Source organism: Saccopteryx bilineata, chromosome 1, assembly GCF_036850765.1.
Source record: "Saccopteryx bilineata isolate mSacBil1 chromosome 1, mSacBil1_pri_phased_curated, whole genome shotgun sequence".
In the NCBI taxonomy this organism is placed as follows: Eukaryota; Metazoa; Chordata; class Mammalia; order Chiroptera; family Emballonuridae; genus Saccopteryx; species Saccopteryx bilineata.
Window position 1 is genome coordinate 257,090,327 of NC_089490.1, and position 26,651 is coordinate 257,116,977.

The 26,651-nt window shown below is 41.6% G+C and overlaps 2 protein-coding genes across 8 annotated transcripts in view; both read right to left on the bottom strand.

The window, feature by feature from the left end:
- Positions 1 to 26,651, bottom strand: part of ARHGEF28 (Rho guanine nucleotide exchange factor 28) — a 373,409-nt gene that overhangs the window by 333,695 nt on the left and 13,063 nt on the right. The gene's annotated exons all lie outside the window — the stretch shown is intronic.
- LOC136319497 (large ribosomal subunit protein eL29-like) lies at positions 11,469 to 11,756 on the bottom strand. The gene has a single exon (XM_066252741.1). It carries the CDS (start codon positions 11,754 to 11,756, stop codon positions 11,469 to 11,471), a length of 288 nt encoding a protein of 95 aa, XP_066108838.1.

Here is a 26,651-nt window from a genome sequence, read left to right on the forward strand (position 1 = left end):
CCATGAATTTCTATCACAAAAGGCTTGTGAGCATCAGCATTTGGTATTCAAGATGAAAACAAACAAACAAAAAACTTTTGTATAGGATAAATATTAAGACACTGCAATAAGTTTAAAAAAATCTTCAACAAATTAGTTATTAAAAACATTGTCCTGAATATTAATATAGGCACAGGGGAGTGTAAGATAATGCTCTCCAGAAGTTTACAAAGACAAGTCCAAATACAGTGTGTCCATAAAGTCCCTCCCAGTTTCTGTAGGATGATGTGGCAGCATGTGCACATGCACAGATGATGATGTAACACCGTGTATACAGCAGAGCAGCCCACGGCCATGCCAGTTGAGATGTGGACGGTACAGAGGAAACTTCAGTGTGTTCTGTGGCTTGCTAAATTAGAATCCGTGACCAAAGGCAACGTGAATATTGGTGCATTTATAACGAAACGCCACCACATAGGAATAACATTACTCAGTGAGATAAGCAGTTGAAGGAAACCGGCAGTTTGGTGGAGAAATCCTATTCTGGTAGGCCATCAGTCAGTGATGAGTCTGTAGAGGCTATACGAGATAGCTACCTAAGGAGCCCTAACAAATCTGTGCATGAGCCCACATCAAACTGCACTGAATAGGTATGAAACTGGGAGAGTTTTCCTTTTATTTGGTGCAGATTTCACATTTCTGTTGTCTTTTGTTGCTTTCCTATGACTGGTCAAAAGTGCACCATGACTTTATGAACACACTGTACATTAGCAGTTCAACAATTCAAGAGCTTAAATAGGAGTTCAATAATAATACACAATGCTTGGTGCTTACAAAGGACTACCATAAAGTCAAGAAAAATGAGGATTCAGAAGGGGTCATAGTCTGGAAATTAGGAAGTTGCTGGTTAGGATTTCAGGTGCAGTGGAGAGAAAAATGAAGGAGATTTTTATTTTTTTTTTTGCATTTTTCCGAAGCTGGAAATGGGGAAGCAGTCAGACAGACTCCCGCATGCACCCAACCAGGATCCACCAGGCATGCCCACCAGGGGGCAATGCTCTGCCCATCTGGGGCGTTGCTCTGTTCCATCCAGAGCCATTCTAGTGCCTGAGACAGAGGCCACAGAGCCATCCTCAGCACCCGGGCCATCTTTGCTCCAATGGAGCCTTGGCTGCGGGAGGGGAAGAGAGAGACAGAGAGGAAGGAGAGGGGGAGGGGTGGAGAAGCCAGATGGGTGCTTCTACTCTGTGACCTGGCGGGGAATCGAACCCGGGACTCCTGCATGCCAGGCCGATGCTCTACCACTGAGCCAACCAGCCAGGGCCAGATTTTTTTTTTAAATTTTATTTATTCATTTTTAGAGAGGAGAGAGAGAGAGAAACAGAGAGAGAGAAGGGGGAGAAACAGGAAGCATCAACTCCCATATGTGCCTTGACCAGGCAAGCCCGGGGTTTCGAACCGGCGACTTCAGCATTTCCAGGTCGATGCTTTATCCACTGCGCCACCACAGGTCAGGCCAGATTTTTATTTTTTTAAGAAAAGAAATGAAATCTTACCATTTGCAACAGCATGGATAGACCTAAAGGGTATAATGCTAAGTGAAATAAGTCAAACAGAAAAAGACAAATATATAGTTCCTCTCACATGTGAAATCTAAAGAACAAAGTAAACAAACAAAACAGAAACAGACTCAGAGATGCCAGAGAACAAACTGATGGTTGCCAGATGGAAAGTGGTTTGGGAGTCTAAGTGAAATAGGTGAAGGGATTAAGAAGTACAAAGTGGTAGTTACAAATAGTTACAGGAATGTAAAGTACAAAATAGGGAATATAGTCAATAATATTTTAATAACTGTGTATGGTACAGATGGGCTTATCAAAGGAATCAATTTGTAAATTATGCCTGAAACTAATATATAATAATACTTAATGTAAAAAATATAAAGTGAATGATATTTCTAAAAAAGAAAGAGAGAGAGAGAGAGAAAGAAAGAAAGAAAGCAAGCAAGCAAGGAGGGAGGGAGGGAGGGAAAGAGGGAGGGAGGGAGGGAGGGAGGGAGGGAGGGAGGGAGGGAGGGAGGAAGGAAGGAAGGAAGGAAGGAAGGAAGGAAGGAAGGAAGGAAGGAAGGAAGGAAGGAAGGATCTTTTGTTTTATCTGCCTGTTTCTCTATTGCTGGGGACTTGTGCATGCTCACCGGATGGGGAACAAGATGAGGTGTCAGATGCTGGGAGAGCAGATGCTGGTGCTTAGCAGCCAGGGATACTCGCTGTGCTATAACAAAGATAGTCCTGAACACTGAAGAACTGTCTTTGAAGTTTGGACACATTCTAATTTTGCTTCTGATGGCTTACGTGCTGTCTTTTCTGCAAAGAGAAAGGCTAGCTGGCCTCCAGAAAGAGATCCCTCACAGGATGGTTTCTGCATTCTAGGAAGTCATACCAATTAACTACAGAACGCTGTCTTTGGTGTAATTCCCCAAGAAATCAGCATACAAAACTTATTATATCATTAAAATTCCTAAATATTTTATATTTCAGTTTAAATTAGATTTAGATAACCCAACTCATACTTCATAATATATAAAACTATTTATTTTCTTTTTAAAATTCTATTTATAGTACTTATTGATTTTAGAGAGAAAGAAAGGGAAGAAAGAGAGGGGGGGAGAGGAAAGGAGGAAAGAAAGGGGAGAGGAGCCAGAGAGAGAGAACAGAGGGGGAGAAAAGGAAAAGTGAGAAGAGGAGGTGGGGAGGAGAGTGGGAGGGGGAGAAGGAGAGAAGGAACATCAACTTGTGGTTCTACTTATTTATGCATTCATTGGTTGATTCTTGTATATGCCCTGACCAGGGATCGAACCTACAACCTTGGCATATCAGGTCAATGCTCCAACCAACTAAGCTACCCAGCCAGGGAAATTTTTAATTTAAAAAATTATAATAAAATATTAGTCATAATTCAGTATTTTAAAAATATTGTAAAAATATTTTAATATCTAAATCAGCACAGATCCCACTGGAGTGAATGGTTTCATTTTATGGTGAATAAGTTCCTTATTGATACTGCTCACCAAGAGAAACCAAAGAATAAGCCTCTATCTTTCTAAACAATCTAAACTTGGACAAGTGGGTGACTCTTAAGATTGGATGTGCTCCAAAAAATGCAATGCCTGTTGTGAGGCAGGTAGAACTTGGACCTTTTCCATCTTCGCAGTATTTACTCAAGTCCTTAGAAAAATTAAAGGTCCCCTTCTCAGATTATGATTTGTACAGCTCTTGTATAACAATATGTTTCCTAAAGCAAAACTGATCTCAATAGTTTGAAAATGCACTATTAACAAAGGGAGTAGGAACTAATTGCTATACTTTGCAGAACCTAAGGCCATAAATGCTAAATTGAAGCTGATCTTCATCTGCCATAAACTGAACTACTCTCTACCTGCAATCTGAAAAACTAACATTAGCAGCAACAGATATGCAGGTGTATGCATGCCTGTATGGTCAGAGTGTTTGTGCCCCCCCACCCCCAAATTCATATGCCGGCATTAGGAAATAGGGTCTTTGGGAGGTGCTTAGGTCATGAGGTCAGAACCCCATGAATGGCATTAGTGTCTTTATAAAAAAACACCTCACAGAGTTCCCTAGGCCCTTCTACCATGGAAAGATGCAAGAAATTTGCAACCCAGATGAAGGCCTTCACCTGACCATGCTGGTACGCTGATCCTAGACTTCCCGCATCCAGAACTATGAGAAGTAAATTTCTGTTGTTTATTAGGCCACCCAGTCTGTGGTATTTAATTACAGCAGTCCAAACAGATTACAACAATGCCAAATATATGGTTAGTGTTTAATTGATACTTCTCATCACATTAGGACTTACCAACAGGACTTTTAGTTCACTCAACCCCACTCCCAACATACACATATACATGTACACACACAAACATATAACTTTTACCTCTTTTTTCTCCTACTTCTTTACACTCCTGTTTTCTACTAGGTGAGAGTCAACTGAGTGATATGATTCAGGTTAAAGTGGTAACAGGCAGTGATGGGAATAAAGTCTCACTCTTCACTACCAATGGACCATGCCTTGATTTAAAACACTAACTGACAGAAACACAGGAGGAAAGCAGGACACACAGTTTGGGGCAAGCAGGTCTATTAGCCAAATTACAGAAAATACGCAGTTCCCCATGGGTATGAGTATGAGCATGGGTATGTGTGCGTGTGTGTGTGTGTGCACATGTATTCATGTGTGTGTATACCTAAATAAATCACAGACCTGTCTGGGCATGTGGCCTATAAAGATAGAGTACATATTTGTGGGAAAATCCTCATTTTGGATAAGAGTTCACATACCATTCAGTAAAACACCAATACTTCCCAGGTGTGGAGTGTGCCTAGAAAACTCAGTTATAACCGTTGAGTGTTTTATTGCACAGCCAATTAAACAGTCAATACCATGTAACAAACATTAGAGCAAAAAGAAGCCCTGAGTGCTAATGGAAAACACAGGAAAGACTCTAATCTGCTGGGAATGGTCGGGTTAAACTTGTAAAATGAGTTGACAAGGACAAATTAACTTAAATTTTTTTAATAAACTTTTTTTCTGTCTATACACTGGATTAAGTAACTTGAGGACTCTATTGCTCAAAGTATTAGCTAGACTATTAAATAGCTTAGTTGGTTAGAGCATAATCCCAACATACCAAGGTCGCAGGTTCAATTCCCAGTCAGGGCACATACAAGAAGCAGCTAACGAATGCACAACTAAGTAGAACAACAAATCTCTTTCTCTAATATATAAAAAAATTATGTTAAAGTCATAGTAACAACCTAATGAGAATCTTTGCCCTAAAGAGTTATTCTGGTCTCAGTCCAGAAAATCAGGTTTAATGGCCATTGAGGGCAAGAAACAAAATCATGGATCCATGTATGGTAGAAAAATAGAACTGAAACTCCTGCATAAGACAGTGTCCCAAAGGGCTACACCTTTAGTCAAATAATAGAAAAATATAACCACTAGAAAAGATAAGAAGAAACTTTTTTATCTCAGCCTAAGCCTTTAATGGGGGAGGATGTTCCCTGAAAATCTGTTGTTGTAGCTCAGGGGTCGGGAACCCATGGCTCACGAGCCAGATGTGGCTCTTTTGATGGCTGCATCCGGCTCGCAGACAAATCTTTAATAAAAAAATAATGTTAAAAATATAAAACATTCTCATGTATTACAATCCATTCATTTCCTACCACTCATGTTCATGGTTGTGGGTGGCTGGAGCCAATCACAGCTGTCCTCCGGGACAACACCAAATTTTTATTGGATAATGCGTAACGTACATGGGTCATTGTATGGCTCTCACGGAATTACATTTAAAAATATGTGGCGTTCATGGCTCTCTCAGCCCAAAAAGGTTCCCGACCCCTGTTGTAGTTGATGTTTTGTCTTTGTTACATATATATGATTTTGGCACTGGAAATCTTCAACTGAAAAATTAATACACAAAATAGTCCCTGACTGGTAATGACGCATTTGAGGTTAACTTAGAATTACAAGACTCCCACAGCTTACATCTCACTGATCATAGGCTTACAAATCAAAATTATAAAACTCTTGACAAAACTATCCATCATGAGAAAAATAGTACATACAGCAAAATTAGACTGTCAGAACTTCAAATAACAGACTCATGAAATATTCTGTAATATAAGTATGTTTAAATAAAGATGTTAAAAAATAACTGAAAACATAACAAAGGTAAACTAGGATATTATCTTAAAAGACTAGGCCAACTTGAGAAAAAACAAATGGAACCTCAGAAGATAAAAGGTATGTGCTTGAAACCTCACTGGATAGGTTAAAAAGCAAAAAAAGAAAATGTAGAGATAATCTGTGAATCTTGGCTCAAACACCTATTAGCTCTATGACCTTGAGCTACCTCATTTGTCTAGTAACACCTGTTGTGAAGACCAAATGGAATCCAGTGGATACAATACCTACAGCAGTACTGACACTCAGTATCAAATTCTAAGAACCTCCCTCCTGCCATGTTCCTAAGGACCTCCCTTCCATTTTTTATTTATTCTAAAATCTAATAATTATATCTCTCAGCACTTTTTGCTCATTTTTTCATATGTTTATCTATCTCCCCAGCAAAATTATTTCTCTTGCATCCTATGCTATACTCTATACATATCAAAGTTTAATAAGGAGACAAAGTCCCATCAGTATTTTTTTTCCTTAGGACTGGAGAGCAAAAGTGACTGTTTTGAAAACACTGCATCTTCATTCAACACTATCTGAGCCTCTACTGGGCACCAGGTATTATGTGCTGAGGAGATAGAGATGGTCCTCAATGTATAATGTTTTGACTTGATGATATTTCAACTTAAAAAATGGTGCAAAGTTACAATACATTTAGCAGAAACGGTACTATGAGTTTTGAATTTTGATATTTTTTCCTGGGCTAGTGATATGAAATACACTATTCTCTTGTGATGCTGGGCAATGGCAGCAAGGTGATTTTGACCAACTGGAGGCTGATGTCTGTGTTCTGAGCACGTTTAAGGTAGGCTAGACTAAGTTATGATGACCAGTAGGTTAGGTATATTATATGCATTTTTGACTTATGACAATCCCAACTAATGATGGGTTTATTGGGATGTAACCCCATTGTGAGTGGAGGAGGATCTATATAAACAAAAGAAACCAAAATCCCAGCCCTTCTGAACCTTACAGTAATTTATTTAGACAAATAAAGAAAATTTTATAGTATATTTGAAAGTGACATGTGGTATTTAGAAAATGAAACAGAGGAGGAAAGAGTGGCAGAAGTAAATGGTGGGGTCCAACTTTAAATACAGTGGTTGAGGAAGACCTCACTGTTAACATCTGAGCGAAGACAAAAGCGACAGGAGAGAGCCAGGCTGACGGCCGGGCTGAGCCTCAGGCAGCGGAAGCAGAGAGCAGAAGCCCTGAAGCAAGCGAGAGCCTGTGTGGGTGTGACCAAGGAGCAGCAAGGCGGCAGAATGAGTGAAAAGAAAAGAAATAAAAGATCAGGACAGAGAAAAAAGGAGGGTCTGATCATATAACACCTTCTAGGGCATCATGTGGGCATTGCTTTCTCATCTCAGAATGAAGAGGATTTGTTTGAGCGTACCAAACTGAGTAGTGACATACACGCTCACAGTATCATTCCAACTGCTATGCTTCAGGATGACTGGCAGGGGCCACGGGCAATGCAGGGGCCTGGTTTGGAGCCACTGCCATAATCCAGGCCAGATATGATGGGGGGTAAGAACAGCGTGGTAGCAAAACAGGCTGTGAGCCACAACTGGATTCTGACCGTATTCTGAAGGTAGAGCTAGTAGGATTTCCTGACAACTTGGAAATAGGACGTGAGAGAAAGAGGATGTCTCCCAAGTTTGAAGCCTGAGTTAAGGATGGAACGGACACTAAGGCAGATGCGGAGTGGGCAAGGCAGTGCAGGTTTGGGAAAGGAAACCAGCAATTCTGCTTTGGATGCAGTAAGTTTAAGATGCCCACATGTGGAGAGCTGCCATGTGGGCACTGAGGCCAAACCTGCAGTTTATTCTGCCAACCAACTCCCTTTACTCATTTACTCTTCTCATAGCACTAGTGGGAAGATGCGAGGTCAAATGGAGGAAGAGTAGACATTGTTCTCTGCACCTGGAAGTGGATGTGAAAGAAAGGGAAATGTAAGACTTTTCGGGCACCTATAGCACAAGCCTAGCTTGGAACCACAGAGGCCTCCTTACTCTAGCATTTGGAAGTCATCAACAAGGGCATGAGACAAGTACATCTAAGATGTGGTTTTAAACACAAAACATGCCACCATGTTGACCACGGGGGTTCCAGCTGCGGTCAAATTAATGGCAACAACACGAGACAATGAAACCACCTCAACCATTTTGTGATAAAAACCATCCCCAAACTCTTCCCTCTGTCAGTTTTCTTCTCCAGGTAGAATTGGTAACAGGGCTATTTTCCTTGGAAATCATGATTATTTTCCAAAGGAGTTCAGATTTTCAAACGGTCAAGGAAGGGGACTAGACTAGGGACTGGGCTGCCCCAGTTCCCCTGGCTCCCGTCCACAGGCCCCGCCCCACCTCGGCCTCATGACTCGGTTTCTCAGTGTGTAAATACTGCAGCAGGGAATAAATATTTTCCACTGCCTACACACAGAGCTTTTGTGCGGGTTAATGAATTAATGTGTATAAAACACTATGAGCTGCTCAAAGAAAGGGACAATGAAACTCTATTTGTGAGTTTTTGAGGTCCAGACAGAGCGAGCTCTTTTCTTACAAACCCCACTCAAAATCAGCCTGAGATATCAGAAGTTATCTTGTATGGGCCTGAAGAGACGAAATGAGATAATGAGTGAACACCTGTTGTAAAGCACGATTCTAATGTAAGGAATCGAGAAATGGATCTCAAGATAAAAAATGCAATATTAAACAGGTTAAAAACAATTAAAAAGCAATGAAAAACTGTAGCTCTAATAAAGCTCAACTTGGGGATTAAATGTGTTGACCTGTGAACTATAGTGAGTCCAGACTGCGAGTTGTTGCTAGAAGCATGACAAGACTGCAGGAGAAAATATGGGCTTCTAAGAGCCACAGAATCAAGAGCCATCCTTGAAAAGAGCTTTGTTGGAGGAGTTTTCCCTTATTTTCTAACCGCTGTCCAATTCCACTCAAATGGGCAAAATTAACATAGAAGTGAATAGGCTACTGTATAGATTCTGTTCATAATCCAAATAGATGGTTTTCCCTACCCACTGTGATTTCACATCAGTATTCAAACAACCTTTCACTTTGTCCCGTGGCTGGCTCAGAACGTGCTGACAACCAGATGAACACAGAATCTGGAGGTGAAATCTCCCGCCAACAAAGCGAGGATGTGTTCTAATTACTGTGAACATCGGGGTTTCGCAAACATCAACTTCTCATTTCAGGAAAAGGAAAGTGAATGGTGGCTAGGAAAGTATCAGAGACACAAAGAGTGGAAACTACAAGTTAAAAATGACTTCACGACTGACCTGAATCTTAACCAAAGATTTTGATGAGTTTATCCCCACCCTGTTTCTCAAGTAGGCCAGCAGAACCACCAGGCAGCGGGCACCTGAGGCAAGGAAAGTCTGATGACTTGCCCAAGGTCAGCGAGTTCTAATCCCTAATGACTCATGATAAATTCCAGATTTTCAGTTGTGTTTACTGTTCACTGACACTAATCTCCCAACTGTTCTCCCTCCCTTCAGCCCCAGTTCTCTCCAGTCTGTGGGCCCAGGACCAAAAGATTCAACTTCTTAAAACACTGCTCAGGGAGCCACTAACCCCTCAGTGGCTCCCTACTGCCTAGAGAGGAGGGCCATGTTTCTGCACCTGCCACTCAAGGCTGCTGTGCGAGAGCCCCGCCCAGCGCCCCATGCAACACTTCCTTTCTTCTCTGGAGCAGACATTCGTAGATTCTGCTCATCTGGCATCCTTCCCTTTTTTTTCCTTTTGCACCTAGATCTCCTCTGGGGAACCACTTCCCTTCAGCCCCCAACCCCTTTGTTAAGAAGTGGAATCCCATTGTCCTTACAGAAGCCATCATTTCTCTCCCTGCCCCTTGCAGTCAGGGTGGGTACAAGCTAGGGCACTTAAGTAGGGATTCATTCTTAAGCAATTAATGACATGAGGGGATTAGGATCATATTTAGGCATCAAGGTCTGTTTCTGCTATTGGCATCCAAGAACTAGGGCTGAGGTACCGCCCCACACACACATTTATTTCATACAACTTCCCTACACAAAGTGACCATTCTACCTCGAGTGGCCTCCCCACCAGCACCCCACCATCCCAAATACCGCACACACACTTTCACACCATGCCACCTTCCGGAAAGTGAGCACAGAGCAGGAACACCACACCCGGTCCAGGAGCAAGGCGTGCGGAGTCTTGAAGTCATGAATACAAGTTAACTGGACAAAAAGGAAGGACAGAGAGATGCACCGTAGCATAAGCGCTGAGGACAGAGAACATGTCCAATCTGCGTAGGACATGAAGTTCCTTGCCTAGAGCTGTGTGCAAGGTAACAAGGGGTACGAGAGACAAAAGCAGAGTTTCACTCACTGGCACCCTGTGACTTGAGTCTCTGTCACCCTGTGACTTGAGTCACTGAAGGTTAAAGGGTGGCTTAGAAGAAATACAATGGTAAATCCCAAAAAAGCCTGAAAGAGATCAAAATTCTACATTTTTCCAAATTAGCTTTTTTGACATTCTTAATATTTACTCTTCATATACACACTCACCTTCACAAAATACAGCATAATATTAAGCCAAGACACCTGTTTTAGTTAAAGTCATTCCCAAATAATTTAGTTTTGCATATGTAAGCACCTGAAAAAATCAACCCTACTGCATTCCTGAGCCAAGCAGAAAACAGAAGTAGCTGCCACGAGTCCAAGTGTCAAGACGCTACAAAGAACCAAGGCGGTCAAGAGGCACGCACACCTGGGTGAGGGCGCCCAATCCAGCGTTAGCCAGATGTGTGACTTGGAGAGAGTGACTTACCCTCTCCGAACCTGAATTTACTCATCTGTGAAATGTAGCTACAAGACTATTCGGGTGAAAAGATTAAAGGTATGTAAAGCACCTGGTACACATCAGCTACACACTGTCACCATCCCTTCTTTTCCAAGGAACATTTCCCCCCAGCAAGGTCCTACATTCCTGGAAGACATGTCCCTTGACCCTGACACACCACCGGAACACCAGTGGGCCAAGAGCAAGGGGATTTGGGCTCCTACACCTGCTGTTTCCTAATGGATGACTCAGAGTTCACTTACCCACTTGGGAGCTCTGCTTATCTGTCTGGAAAATGGAGACAATAATTGTTGCCTACTCCTTACACATGTAGGGATTGAATAAGATTTGTGGAAACCTTTAAGGATACCAGATATGTAAAATATTGTTGCCAAGTACCTGTGTACTTACAAGTGACCTTCTCAGAGAGATTTCTGACACCACCTTTGAATTTCCAGTTCAACCACTTTTCTCATGTCACTTATGAAGCTAGAGACTCTTTATGGCTTATTATGCCTCTTTCAAATTGTTTGGCTTCCAACCTTCTCTACTGGGGCCCCACCCTACCAGGCTAATTCTGTTTCCTTCTGCTTTTCCTGCCCCTCTTGTGGTCCACACTCAGTCCCACGCCTTCACTTTGACTTACACAGGCTCTTCTGCCTAAAGCACCCCTCTAACAAGCAGGTCGATGTCAATGGAGCATAGGCAGCTGGGCCCTGGGATGGATGGAGCACCTGATCTCAACTAAGGTTGTTTGTTTGTTTGTTTGTTTGTTTGTTTGTTTGTTTAAAATCCTACCTCAGGTTTATTTGTACAAATAACACAGGAGGTCACCAGCCCCATGCAGACGTCAGCCCAGGGCAACACCAGTTCTTCTACCCTCACATCGGCAGGCAGAGACCTCTATTCCAGATCCTTCATGGGGACCTGGGCACCTCTTGGAGCCTGAGCTGAAGCCTCAGCCTGGGGCTTGGTTTGAGCCCTAGCTTTAGACTTTGACTGGCAGAGCCTGAGACCTTTGGCAGTGTGGGCACGAGCATACTTCCCAAGCTTGGGGTGAGCAATGTAGGCAAGTCGATTGAGCTTGAAACTGCCACCCTTGGGGATCTTGGGCTTGACCTTGTTGGGCTTTATGAGGGCTTTGCTAGTCTCAGTACGTACATTCATGGCTTTGGCATTGGTGGCCTGCATCTTCTTCAGGCCTTCCTGTGGTGCTTCTTGAAAAGTGCATGTTCCTCAGGAAATTGGGGTCTACATCCCTTAAAATATACATATCTTAGTGAGCAGGCTTTTTCTTTTTTAATTTTTCCATTGATTTGAGAGAGAAAGAGATAAAGAGAGGGGGAGGCAGACGGGAGAGAGAGAAATAAGCATCAACTCATTGTTCCACCTAGTTGCTCCATCCAGCTGTGTACTCATTGATTGCTTCTGGCACCTGCCCTGACCTGGAATCGAACCCATGACCTCCTGTGCTGGAATGATGCTTTATATTCACTAAGCCACCCAGTCAGGGCCAACCAGGGTTTCTTGATGCTATTTCTGTGCCATTTTTCAGAACTGGTTGTATGTGGTATGGTTTTTGGATTGGACCACATCTGCACCACCCCTGCCTCACAGCCTCTGCTCCCCACAGCCAGGCCGCTGGTCTCCTGTCCACTCCCTGTGGCTTGTGCCCAGCCGACAACGAGGAGTCGCAGATGGCACTGGACACCACAGGGTCAGAACTTGCCAAAGCCCTAACTCAGACCTTCCACTTACAACCATAGTATAAACGTAAAATTGCTTCTTCCCTGTAGAAGTTGAGCCATAAATGTAGACAAAGGCACTTCACACATTGAGATGAGCAAAATGTTGGAAATAACCTAAAAGTCCCACATTGAGAATAGCACAATAACAGAGAATTTTATGTAGTCACTAAAAATGATGATTTTTTTTCCTTTTTGTATTTTTCTGAAGCTGGAAACAGGGAGGCAGTCAGACTCCCGCATGCACCCGACCGGGATCCACCCGGCACACCCACCAGGGGCGAAGCTCTGCCCACCAGGGGGCGATGCTCTGCCCCTCTGGGGCGTCGCTCTGCCGTGACCAGAGCCACTCTAGCACCTGGGGCAGAGGCCAAGGAGCCATCCCCAGCGCCCGGGCCATCTTTGCTCCAATGGAGCCCTGGCTGCGGGAGGGGAAGAGAGAGACAGAGAGGAAGGAGGGGGGGTGGAGAAGCAAATGGGCGCTTCTCCTATGTGCCCTGGCCGGGAATCGAACCCGGGTCCCCCGCACGCCAGGCCAACGGTCTACCACTGAGCCAACCGGCCAGGGCCTAAAAAATGATGATTTTTAAAGAATATTTCATAACAAAAACATCCACAGTATAAAAGTGAAAAATAAAGGATGTTGTATGATGTACTGTGTGATCTCAATTACATTACCATAAAGCAACGAACTGTTCCTGGCTACAGGCTTACCGGGCACCAGATCCCATTTGCTATCACTTCACATATGGACAGCCCTGAGGATGCTTGGATGAGATTTCAACGTCCTCAGCTTCCCTCAAATAATACAACCTAAGTAAAACAATGTATGTGCTTTCAAGACAAGACCCTGTCCTCTAGTTCAATGGCTTTCCCTCTATTCTCACTATATCAAAAAACTGGAGTTGCCTCTTATCATGTGTTAATCATTTATCCTGCACAATAATCCATAAAGTATTATTTTCCCATAATATGAATGAGAAAATAGAATGCAGATCCACAGTCACCAGCTTAAAAAAAAGTGATAGAATTAGGAATTAAACTCATCCCTTTCTTATTCGTATCTCATTATCTGGACCATAATGCCAACAGCATGTTCCACATCCTTCTTGATCCCAAACTCGGGAGACTGTCAAAGCCCCAACATAGGTGAGCTCCCTTGAAATCTTACCCCATTCAAGCTCAAGCTCTCATCTTAACTATCCTAAACATATTAGACTTAATTGTCTTATTTTATTTTCAAAAGTATTTTGGTCTCCTTGAGTTGTAGTATTTTGGTCTCCCTGAGTTGTAGTTCAGAGTGTCTATTAACTCTTCATGCACTAATTATTAGGTCACCTTTACATAGACAAGGTTTTCTTTTGGGCAAATCAGAACCCTACAAATACAGGATTCTCGGGTTATGAATGGGCCAGATTAAAAGGCTTTTAAGTGGGTTGTTTGCAGCTCCAAAACAATCCCGTATACTATGAGAGCTAGATATCCAGACCAGCCCACAAGGCCCTTTTTGCCTCAAATACAAACCTGTGAGTATTGCCCTAAACTTCATGTTTACCCTTGTCTTCATATGACAATCAGAGTTCCCATTTAGAAGTCCAAAGACATACTTCTTCCTGCTACAATCCTGGTGGTAAGATTAGGCACCTCCCTCCCCAAGCCATGGAAGCCAAGACAGCCTGACACATGAGAAACAGGGCCTGTGGAAGGGTTAAGGAAGGTGGGTGGGAAGAACTCTGAGGGCCCCACATGGGTAGTCTGTGGCAATCCCTCCCTCCTTACTGCAGAAGAACCCAGGGGCTTGTGTATGATCCCCTTCCCTGCCACCACCCACTGTTGGCCCCTTGTTGTACCTGTACCCCCTGGGCAGCTGAGAAACAGATTTCTGTCCCAGCTTCTCAGTTACCCTGCTATTATTCCCCCAGCAAGCATACATTCCCTTCTTATATTTTCCAGGTATTTTTTTCTATTGGTAACAAATAAATACATAATAGAAATAACAAACAAGGGTTGGCTACAAAGTTCTAAAAAGTAGCACTGAAACAGTGTAACTAAATAAATTCACCTAGACTTCGGAGAGCAGGTTAAAGTACTCTGTCCTTGTTTTATTTTATTCAGTAGAAGCACGCCCTCCAGCAAGTAATTTCAAGTCTCTGAGCTCCAGTTTCCTGATCAATAAAACAAGCTGAACTACCTTACGGTCACAGCTCCTTAATCATAGAAGTTCACAATGAAAACTGTCCCAATACTCAGAATGTGAGTTGGATATTTCTGGTTCCTCTTTGCTCTACCAACAAATGATGCTTGTTCCACAAACCTCATCCAAATCTCCCTTAATTCTTTCTATTCTAGATCAGGTATTCCTGGACCCCTTTCCCCTCATCCTCTCTGCCCAACCCCACCACCACCACCACGTCCCACACCACAACCACCACCAAAAAATATCAAATAGAGAAAAAGCCACATAAGTGATATTTAGGATGCAGGACTATACAATGGTTAAAGGCCCATGATTTACATTCAGATATGGGTGTCAACCCAGTTTAGCAATTATATAAGCTTCTGACTAGAGGCAAGTTGCTTATTCTAAGCCTGTTTCCTCATCTATAAAATGAAGATCATAATAATGCCTATTTCATAAGGTAGTTACAAGGATAAATGAGTAACACATGAAGCCCTAAGCAAGAGCCTGACACACGCATACACTGTAATGCCATTAGCGTGATGGTGGCAGAGATGACTACTGCCAGTCACGTCATTTTCCTGAAGTATGCCACTGCTTGATTAAAATGAGATTCTCCCCCAAAGAATGAGTTGCCTAGAAAACTCATCCTAAGAGCCACTCCTAAGATGGGGAGGAGAGGCTTCTGTTTGTAGAAGGCAGGTGGGTGAGAGATGGGGTAGAGAGTTAGGGATGCTGTTAATGAAAAGTGGAGGAGGAGACACAGTCCTGCCCACTTACCCTTCCTCTCACTGCCCTCCCTTCCTCTTACTGTCCTCCCTTCTCCAGGGAGAAGGGCTATGACATCTCAAACTCCAGCCCAGGAAAGGCATTCCTGCAGTCACCTGACACCAAGAGATACAAGACAGACTTTTGAGAGGAACAGCCTGTGACATCTAGGATTTAACTTGTTTATGGAACATTCAGTCCTCCATTTCATTTCATGAGAAGCTGCATTCATGTTTCATTTCATTCTAGGAATCATTAATAAGTTTCACCAACTTGTTGACTTTTTCATATGTAAAATATTACCCCCAGCCTCTGACTTTGAGCAGCAAATATTATTTATACTATTTCCTGGAAATGGCATATTTCCCCAAAGGCTGAACAGGAACTCTCAGTGTGATGGGCCCCATACAAACAGCTCCATCTTGTTCTCCCAGTGCCCAGGTATCCTTCACAGAAGATTCACTATTATAAGGAAAGTGAATTTTCTGGACACTGGAAATACTTTCCAAAATATAATTCCTGGAAGCAGAGAACCTGCCACTATATTAGAATGTGGACATCAACAAAAGCATTTCAGGAGGGGAGTTCATGGCAAATTTATCAAAAAGAAAAAAGAAAAGCCTGACCAGGTGGTGGCGCAGTGGATAGAGCATTGGACTGGGATGCGGAGGATCCAGGTTCGAGACCCTGAGGTTGCCAGCTTGAGCGTGGGCTCATTTGGTTTGAGTAAAAGCTCACTAGCTTGGACCCAAGGTTGCTGGCTCGAGCAAGGGGTTACTCGGTCTGCTGAAGGCTCACGGTCAAGGCACATATGAAAGGGCAATCAATGAACAACTAAGGTATCGCAACAAAAAAATGATGATTGATGCTTCTCATCTCTCTCTGTTCCTGTCTGTCTGTCCCTATCTATTCCCCTCTCTGACTCTCTCTCTGTCTCTGTTAAAAAAAGAAAAAGAAAAATCAAAGTGAAATCATTGCAAGAACAATATAACTTGTGATGCACAAGAAAGGGTTATCCAACTGAGTGAGGAAAATCATAAGTGTTTGTCTAGGAATAATTAAAGTAGTTGAGAAATTATATAAAACCCCTGTTCACTTGATAGGTCAGGTAATTACAATTTGCCAAAAGCTAGACTATGATCTAGAGAAAAGGAAACTCGCTCTTCACCCTTAAAATGCTTAATCCAATGGGAACGACAGACTAAAACAGATAATTACACACACATCGTGTCTTGAGAAATATCAAGTATTGGTATCAAATTGGAATGGGGAAACAGACACTGGTAAAGAAGAGCTGTGACAGAGACAGACTACCAGCTGACCCCAGATATCCAATCTCCCCTTCATTTTAGTGGTAAGGTCCTTCAACTTCAGCTGGGCACATGGCCAACCAGCTTAAAGCTCCACTGCCCAATATGGTAGCCATTGGCTAAATGTGACTGTTGAACACTTGAACTATGGCTAGTCTTACATGTTGAAGTGATCATATTTTAGATATAATGAATTAAATATGTTGGCTTAAGTATAAGTTATTTTCACCAGTTTCTTTTGTTTTCGAACATGGTTATTAAATTTTTTTAATTACATATGTGGCTCATATTATATTAGTGCTGAGCTAAAGGCTATGACCCAGCCTCCTCTGAAATTAGGCATGGGCATATGATAAAGTTAATGGCTAATGAGGTGCGAACGGAAGTAATGTACACAATGTCTGAGTCAGGCTTCTCAAAGGAAGGAAGGTGATCGCTAAAATTTCTTTTCCTGTTCTTACTGGCTTGGTGCAGATGAATGGTGGTGAGCCAGATGCAATTATGCCAACCAGGATAATGCCCTAGGGAGGGCAGGACAAGGCAGGAGGACATGGTCCCTGGATAAGCTCGGAATGAGCCACCCTACTCTCCAGCTTAGACTTTTACACGACAGAAATTCTTGTCTTATTTAAGCCTCTGCATAAGTCTCTTTGAAGTACCTCAACTCTATTCTAACTAATACAGAAGTGTGTAAGAAGTTCCCCAAAGGAGATCATACCCTGAAAGGCCTCTTAAAGAGCAGTTATTTGCCAAGAGAAGGAAAGTGGTGTATTGGGCATGAGGGCCAGGAGCAAAAAAGGAGGGTATTCTGGGCAAAGGAGACAACAGAGCCATGGCAGAGAGGCAAGGGTCAGCAGGGGGTGCCCAGCGAGCTCTCAAACAGGAGCACAAACTTGGCGACAGGCAACACTCACCGATGAAGCTGCCAAGGCTGGTCCAATGCTGGAAAGTCTTGAATGATGAGTTGAGAACCTTGTACTTTTCTCATGTGGGAATGGGGAGCTACTGGAATCCTATCTAAGGAGAGATCAATCCTGTTTTCAGGTGGATTGTTCTGGTATCGATGCAGAAAATGAATTTTCAGGGAGCCAAATCAAGGCAGGGGGCACAGCCACACTCCAGAGAAGGCACAGTCAGGGCCTGGCCTACAGCAAAGCAGGGTGCTGATGTGATAGACGGAAGGCCTGCTGAAAAGGTAAAGTCAGCCCTAGGGAATAAAGATGAGAGAGGGAGAGAGAGAGAGAGAAAGAGAGAGAGAGAGAGAGAAGTAAAACCAGACCCTCAGGCTTCGGCTCAGGGGCAGGTGCCAACAACTAGGCAGGAGAGGCCTAAGGAGAAGTCATTTGGGGTGAAGTAGGGAGGTGACAGACTCGGTTTCAACCTCACTGAGTGTGAGATGTTGGCATTAGTGCCAGGCACGTCACTAAGCTGCCCCTTGACCAGTGCTTAAATATGGTACCAGAGAAAGGATGTACATTCCAGGTGGGCACTGGCATCGAGGGCCCAGACCAGGGGACAGTAATTGCCGGGAAGAGGGAAGCAGGGAAAAGGAAGAGAGGGAAAAGGCTAATCAGAATCACAGGAATGTACAGGACTGCTGAGACTCTCCAGGCTCTTCGCAGAAAAATAAGCAGGGAGACAAAAAATGCATAAGAATTTTAGGAAGAAATGGAGAATAAAAGAGATTTGAAGCTATCATAAGATTTAAGGCCAAACTTTTGTTCAAAATGGCTCTTAACCTCCACATTAAGTTTTATTGGTAATATTAGAAAGTCCCAAATGACTTAGACTACTTCATTTCCAGTGGTATATTACCGTATTTTCTGAGGAAAGATCACACAGAGATGCTACAATTCCATTTTATGTTCTGTTAAAAATTAAAATTAGTCAAAATGAGATTAAAATTTAGTACTCTAACCCACTGGAGTATGCCATTTTTGCAGAAGTGCATGTTTACTTTGCCTATTGGTTAGGAAACAAACTGAGAAGAAATTTCATCACTTTGAATTCTGAAAAATGCTACTGATTAGGAACTCTAATAACCTAGTTATATAAATGCCATCTGAAAACATGATACTGAGCAAGTTACTTAATGTCTCTGAGCTCCAATATCCTCATCTTGTCAATTAAATCAGACCCACCTTCCTACCTACCAGAATTATTGAGGATTAAATGAGATGCTAAATAGGAGTTCTCTGTAAACTGTAGAAAGACAAACACGTTTTCTTATACAGAAGGGACTCTATAAGATGACTAAAATCCTTCTCAGATACAGCAGCAGGTTAATGGATAGAGACAAAGCAACAGCAATAATCATGACTTCCATAAAAAGTTTTCTTGACAAAAAAAAAAATATACCAGTGGGGTTTAATACAGATTCCCAGGTACCACTTGCCAAAGATTCTAATTTGAGTGGTCTCAGTGGCTAGGAAATTATATTTCAACACCCACATACACCAGGCAGTTCTAATGACCAGCTAGATTTGGGACTCTAAGCTAGAAAACTGTCCCAGATGACTGGCCCTTTTGCATATACTGGAACTCTGCTGGCTAGAATCTGCAGCATTTGGGAACAGCCAGTACGCACCAGACACTGAGCCAGGTGCTAGGAGCCTGTAGTCTAGTGGGGAGATCACAGAGAGCACAGATACCGGTTATGACAATATCCAGCACTCAGTGTCATGACAGACGGCCATGGGTCCTGACAGAGCATACAGGACAATGGGGAGTGACCCAGGCTCTAGGAGAAACAGGAGTTGGCCAGGATTTTTAGAGAGCAGGGTAGCAGGGAGGAAAAAAAGAATGCAAAGCAGAGGGAAACGTGCAAAGAAAAAAAGCAAGGTGTGTTCAGGGAGCTCCCAGAGGCCTGATTGGCAGGAGGGGAGGGTCAGAGAGGGATAAAGGAGCAGATCATGAAGGGTCAGGAGGGGTAATGAAGGATTCTAAGCAGAGAACTGACATGCTTAGGTTTGTATTATAGAAACTTCACTCTGACAGCAGAGTGGAAGGTGGATAGTGTGAGTGAAGGGAGGGAGGAGGGTGCAGACAGGTAGAGAGAGCCTGCAAACAAGGACTGCAGTTAGGAAGCCACTGAAGAATCCAGAGAAATGGGTAAACCTGAACCATAGGGAACATAGCACAGACCACAGGAAGAATTCCACAAAATGCTAGTTTAAATGCTTCCTACTCTATAACCTGAATTCTTACTACCTTTGCAGATAACGCACAATGGGAAGATACAAAAGCAACATTTAAAGTGATCCCTAGCAGTGACATATCTAGTATATTTGATACCAAAAGCAAGTCATTTAATATCCCCTTCTTCCATGCAACAAATTTTTCAGTAATAATTTTTAAGTGCACAGTAATAGCCAGAAAGAAATGCAGTGAAAATCTTATTGAACTACACATATATGATCATACCAATAAAAAAATAAATGCAAACATAAATAAAACTCTTAAATGTCTTCCAAAGACACAGTGGAGTTGGTCACTCAACTGGGCCAGTTACAGAACATTTTTCCTTCATCTCTTAGTTCCAAAACCATTTAAAATTTCTATGGGAAAGACATCATTCAAATTCAATAAAATATTTCAAATATAATTTTTTTTCATTTGTGAAACAAATATGAACACTCACAGTTCCTGATCTACTTCACTGCTTCACATTTTAGACACAGAATCTCTAAGGGGACACACAGAATGACAGAATTAAAGTACCCCAAGTCTCATTTCTTGGTTTTCACCATCACTTTGCTATCATTGCTTATTTCATCTCTACTGTTTAAATGCACTGTTAAGTAGTACAGCAGAGATTGGACACACAAACTGGACCCGGTGCAAGCTTGAACAATGCCAAAGCTTTGTGAGTTCACTCCTACAACAAACTTGTGTGGCACATGTTGGGGACCAACTATAAAACTTGGAATTGTATAAATTAAATTCCATGTTAAATACAACATTTATTGAAGGGCAAGTCATTAAAATGCACTAACTTAAAGCTTGTGTGGATATTAAAATGTAACAATGACTGCACCAATTACTTAGAACTTATACCAACATTTTCAGGGAGAAGTTAACATGAACAGATTTTGTTTAGAATTTCTAGTGCATGGTAATAGTAAGACTAGACTGAATAAAATCAATTTTTATTATTATTATTTTTTTTTTTTTTTTACAGAGACAGAGAGGGAGTCAGAGTGAGGGATAGACAGAGACAGACAGACAGGAACAGAGAGATGAGAAGCATCAATCATTAGTTTTTCATTGCGCATTGCGACACCTTAGTTGTTCATTGATTGCTTTCTCATACGTGCCTTGACCGTGGGCCTTCAGCAGACTGAGTAACCCCTTGCTGGAGCCAGCGACCTTGGGTCCAAGCTGGTGAGCTTTGCTCAAACCAGATGAGCTCACGCTCAAGCTGGCGACCTCCGGGTCTCGAACCTGGGTCTTCCGCATCCCAGTCCAACACTCTATCCACTGCGCCACCGCCTGGTCAGGCGACTAAAATCAATTTTAAGTGGTTTTCTGCAGAAAATATACCCTGTTATTGTCTGCACTCTGGCCAGGCTAAGGGAGGGCAATGGCCACTGCCCACCCCATGGATGCCACTGGAAACCAAGAATGCCCAAGGGGACAGAATCAAAGTCAGTTAAGAACAAATGCAGAATGGTAGAGAACAGAACAAAAGCAAACAGATAAATCCTTGGGAGTAACTAAATGAGAAGCCACTTTCAAGTTTAAGATGTAACACATTTAAAATGCAAAAGGAAAGCATAAAAAATGCTGGGAACAGAGCACAGATACTGAAAGGTCAGCACTCTGGGTCTAGAATTCCATGCGTCGTCTGAAGCTTTCCTCTAAGAACTAGCCATGAACTTGGAGGTCATACTTGACCAACCAGATAGCATATTAAATTATGGGAAAAGTTTTTTTTTAATTTTACTTTTTATCCTAAAATGATTGAGAATGACAAGCTATGTAAATCAGGTTCTCAAACACAGACAAGTGCCCTACATAGTTTGTGACAAGTTTTTAAAAGATGAGTCTCTTAGTTTCATTTTAAAGTCAAATCTGGAAATGTAGAAGCAGTGAAAACTTTCAGATCAGTTGATTAGAGCATCCTGGTGTTATTTACACGTGAACAGGCTGGATTTTCCCCCCTCCAAGCCTTCTGAGTGACAGCAGGGGAAAATGAAAAGAAAAAGAAGTTCCAGAGGCCAGAAATCAATAAACTGCTGGAGCTAGAGCAGGTTGCTTAACCTCTCATATCTTCTTAGTTTCCTCATCTATAAAACAGAGATGATGAGGTTTGTGGGGGAATTAGAGATAATAAGCAGTGCTGAACAAGGGAAGACAATTGACAAGTGGTTGTCTTCATTACTATCAAACTCCAGAACTCCAAACCAAATAACACAAAGAGGTCTTTCTACAGCTGATGAAAAGTTCACCAGATACTTTCTGTAATATGGCCCTCAAATGCTACAAGGACTACTTGAATAATTGGTTAAACCTGGTAGGCTTCATTATTCTAACTGCAAAAAGACATTTACACAGTGGCTCTATCTACTGTGACCTGTGGCAATCATGTGTTAATTATTAAGCAAAGTCCCATCTTCTGCAGTAAGAATGCTATGTGCCCTCTCTCCAGAAGACCTAAAAGTGAATATTTTTTTAATTTTAAAAAGTCAGATCCTTCCCAAAGAGGCACCGCAACTGAAGACTCCAGGATAGTCGATGGGTATTTCACCCAAAACATTTCCAGTATGGAGAATCAACTAATAAAATATTGTGTTATTGTCACGGTTGAGCATGACTCCAAATCCAGGTAAAATAAGCAAAAAAAGTTCTTTGCCCTGCCATCACCATTGGACGACCAGTGCAAGAGACGGGCATCTTTTCGTAGCTGGTTTTGATGGGTTAGAAGAGAAACTGTATTTCTTAATGATGAGTGAGCCAAACATTTACAAACCATTTAAATGTATATATTCCCAGAACCACTATGAAAGAAATGCTTACAAAAACCTCTTTTGATGGTGTTTTTTTCCTGAAAGAGGGACTTGTGGTCTAATAAAATGCCTCCTTAGTGCTTCTTTCAAGTGTTTCTATACTCAAACTAAACAACAGAAGGATACAAAAACAGTGGGTTTTTGAGAGGTTTTCTTTTGTTTGTTTTTTTATTTTTTGTAACCTCAAGTACAGAACCAAAATTCCTACCAGGACATGGCCACTCATCAGCCTTTTCTCATACAACAGGCCTCTGAGACTCTCCTCCCCTAATGTGAATTGCCTGCACATTTCCCCCACACACACATTACCAAGTGCAGAAGCGCTAAGTTAACAGACAGCCCTAGGGGCCGGCATGGACTGACTGATCACAGTCACTGCTTTCTCACAGGTGTGTTTACAGCAATAGTAAACTGATGCCATGCATAACTTTTCACATCTGGAGCTATCACTTTTTACATTTTGGTTCTATATTTATATATCATTTAAACTTTCCAAGGTATTTCTGTCTATACCCATATTTGATTGGCAAAACACCCAGTTTTATCTGGAGGGTAGGTATCATTCATCCCCATTTCATAGATGAGGAAACCAGAAGTGCAAAACACTCATCTAAAATTAAACTAGGCACCATTAAAATTAAATTAAAAAAGAAAAAAAGAAAAAGAAAATTAAACTAGGTTTGCACCCCTATCTCAAGTTCAATTTTAAGACTATAAGTAAGAACTGCATTTTAAGCAAATGTGACCTGTTAATAAATCTTAGTTAATTTTTGTTAATGTTGTTAATACAGAAGAAAGTTCTGCTTAAAAAGAGTACATAATCATTCTACCTCTGCTGGCTGAAATTTCCTTTGCCAATATAAGCATCAATGCTCTGCCAAACTAGTTGATAGTTAAATGGTATTCTGATGCAAGGCACACAAATTATACTTAATAAGGCTGTTTACCTTTCTCATGAGTTTTTTTATATTGTACATGCAACTATTTTACATATTGCTCATAGGATCACAGAAGGTAGCAGATGAGGAAACTGAGAACTGGAGTATGAGTATCGCTCTTGGACTTATGGCTAGGCACCTGCCTGATCTCTGCAACAGAAATGCATAGAAGAATCCAAGAAAGAGCACTGGGATAAGGGGTAAGAGCCCGGGTAGGGAGTGTCCACCAGGTTCAGCTCACACAGCCCCTTGTCACTGTGCACATGGTGGTGCTAATGCCCTAGACCTGACATTTTCAAAAGTGCTAGCTCTTTTTCCCATGTGCATCTCACCTTAACCATATTATGATTTTTACATCAGCCCCACTAATAAGATACAATATAAAAATGGAACATTGACATTATTGTTTCTATTTATGAAAAACTGATTGGTTTGCCAATAAATTGTGTTTTCCCACACAATTTGTTATTCCTAAATAAAAAATAAAAACAAAAAAGAGGGGAAAAGTACAATGTAGAAAACTAGTTTCCTAAGCATAATTAGAAGTTTGCACAACCTGACCTGTGGTAGAGGAGTGTATAAAGCATCAACCAGGAACACTGAGGTCACCGGTTCAGTTCAAAACCCCTGGCTTGCCTGGTCAAGGCTCATATAGGAATCAACTACTATGAGTTGATGCTTCCTGGTTCTCCCCCCTTTCTCTCTCTCTCTCCCTTCTCTCTAAAAATAAATCAATAAATAAAATTTAAAAATAATTTTTTTAAAAGAAGTTTATACTGAAGTATATAAAAGAACTGTCTGTAATTGCATGTCACCTTCTGCAAGCATGACCTCTTAAAAGTCTATTTGTAGTCTTCAGTTTTACATGGGATTCACCACAAAGTTATACGCCTTCAAATGTCCAGTCATGTGAGTCTCCCTATCTACATTGTGTAATCCCACATCACAAGAAAGGGAAGACTTCTGGTAGAAGAAACCGCTGTCCTTTTTATTTAAAAGAGATTACCCAGTGCACACTTGTACTTAAAACACAACAATTCTATATTCAATAAAGAAAAATAGGAAACATAAACATACTTGTACTTAAAACACAACAATTCTGTATTCAATAAAGAAAAATAGGAAACATAAACCATAATCTTATTCTATCAGAGAAAACAAGCAGTTAATCATTAGATTTAAGTGACACAAAAATGTAAGGCAGATCATAAAAAACGCTGTGGCTGATAACTCACTTATAAAAATCAACACAATTTATGAAAGTGTTTTTATATTATGTAATGTAACACATAAAATCATAACTAAATTTATATGCATATTTACTAGTCAGAAATATACTGACCCAATATCCAAAGGCAAGCACATGAATGTTCCCAACAGCTATACAAATTATTGAACTAATTAAGAATTCTCTTTATTTTTAGTTTTTTAATGATTTGAGAGAGAGAATGATAGAAAGGAAGGGAGAGAGGGAGGGGAGAAAGATAGAGAAGCATCAACTCACTGTTCCACTCAGTTGTTCCATTTAGTTGTGCACTCAAGGGTTGCTTCTCCTATGCACCCTGATGTGGGACTAAACCTGTGACCTCAAGTGCACCCAGATAATGCTCTAGCCACTGAACTACCCTGCCAGGGCCTTTTTGTTATTGTTGTTGTTGTTGCTGCTGCTGCTGCTGCTTTTTATAGGATATGAAAGCTTACTCCTAGTCTAGTACAGACTGGCCAAACAGCCTTCTACAATGATTCTTCTTAGCCCTAGGAGGGTAGCACAGTTGGTTAGAGCGTCATACAGATATGTCATGGTTGCAGGTTCAATCCCCAGTCAGGGCACACACAAGAAAAAAATCAATGAATGCATAAATAAGTAGAACAACAAATCAATGTTTCTCTCTCTCTCTCTCTCTCTCTCTGTTCCCCTCCCTCTCTAAAATCAATCCATACATTTTTTTTATTCTTCTTTGCACAGATCCATGTAATTTCTTAATTAGGAAAAGGAGATTTCTTGCACCTCCTTCCACCAGAAGATGCTACAGGCCAAGAAAGGCTGCTTCATATGCTGACTCTTCCCTCCCAGAGTCCCTGGCTCAGAGCACGTCAGAGCTCTAAACCAGCATCTGCCCTCACAGCCACCACACAGGCTTCCCCAAAAAGGGTGACCTGTGTGCCCACGCCTCAGGGGCTGCAGCAAACTCTTTATAACCTTCATATTGCCTTGTATAGCACCTTGCTTAGACTAGAGACCAATATGTTATTTGTGTAACTTGTTTTACTTCAGGATAGCTCATGCTCATTTTAAAAATCTGTGTTAAATTGAATATATACAGAATAGGAAATGGAAATTCCCTCTAATCTCTCCGTAGATGACTGAATGAACAATACTTCATGTATATCTGGCCTTTGGCCGGATCTGTCAACAGGCACGTCTTAACACCTACTTGGTAATATCCCACACACGGGGAGCCAAGGAGATCTGCTCACCAGAGAGAGGCACCCTACTGGATGTCATCAGTCTCCAAAATAGCTACTCATTCTCTCTGCCCTGTAATAAACCTTGAATTCAATACAAACAAAAATACACTAGCTACTTTAAAGAAGGGGGGAAAAAGGAACTGTGAAAGTGTACTAGTATGGAAATCAACTGCATACTTGAAATTCTATGGGAATAAGTTAACAAGAAGAAAACAGGCACCTGGCAGGGAAAAATGTTAAGGAAATTACTGAGACGTGATACATATCCTGTCAAAACAACATATGAAGTGGTGAATCATTTGATTAGTATCTTCTCAGTGTTATGCTACTTTAAATGCTCCATAAATTTTAAGTACTAAGCTGTTCAAATAATCCTGTACCCAAAGTTAAATAAATAACTAGCACGTACTCACCATAGTCACAACAGTCCTCTTTAAGGTCACTAAGATAAGGCACTCTCATTTGCCTCTCCTAGTTCAGTTTTGGCTAATGCTACGGCCTTCAATGCAATTCAGAATTATGGAGGGCTTAGCCCTGGACAGAAGAGTTGTCGCAACAATAGAAATGTTAGACTTAGTTCACTCTTGACAAATCAAGCAGAACTCCAAGACCTTGATCAAACGTCTCCAGAATTCTATAAGTTTGTTTTCACTCTCAAATGTCTATAGA

Excerpts from the sequence above, each read along its gene's own strand:
- LOC136319497 (XM_066252741.1), bottom strand. The coding sequence starts at position 11,756 with ATGCAGGCCACCAATGCCAAAGCCATGAATGTACGTACTGAGACTAGC.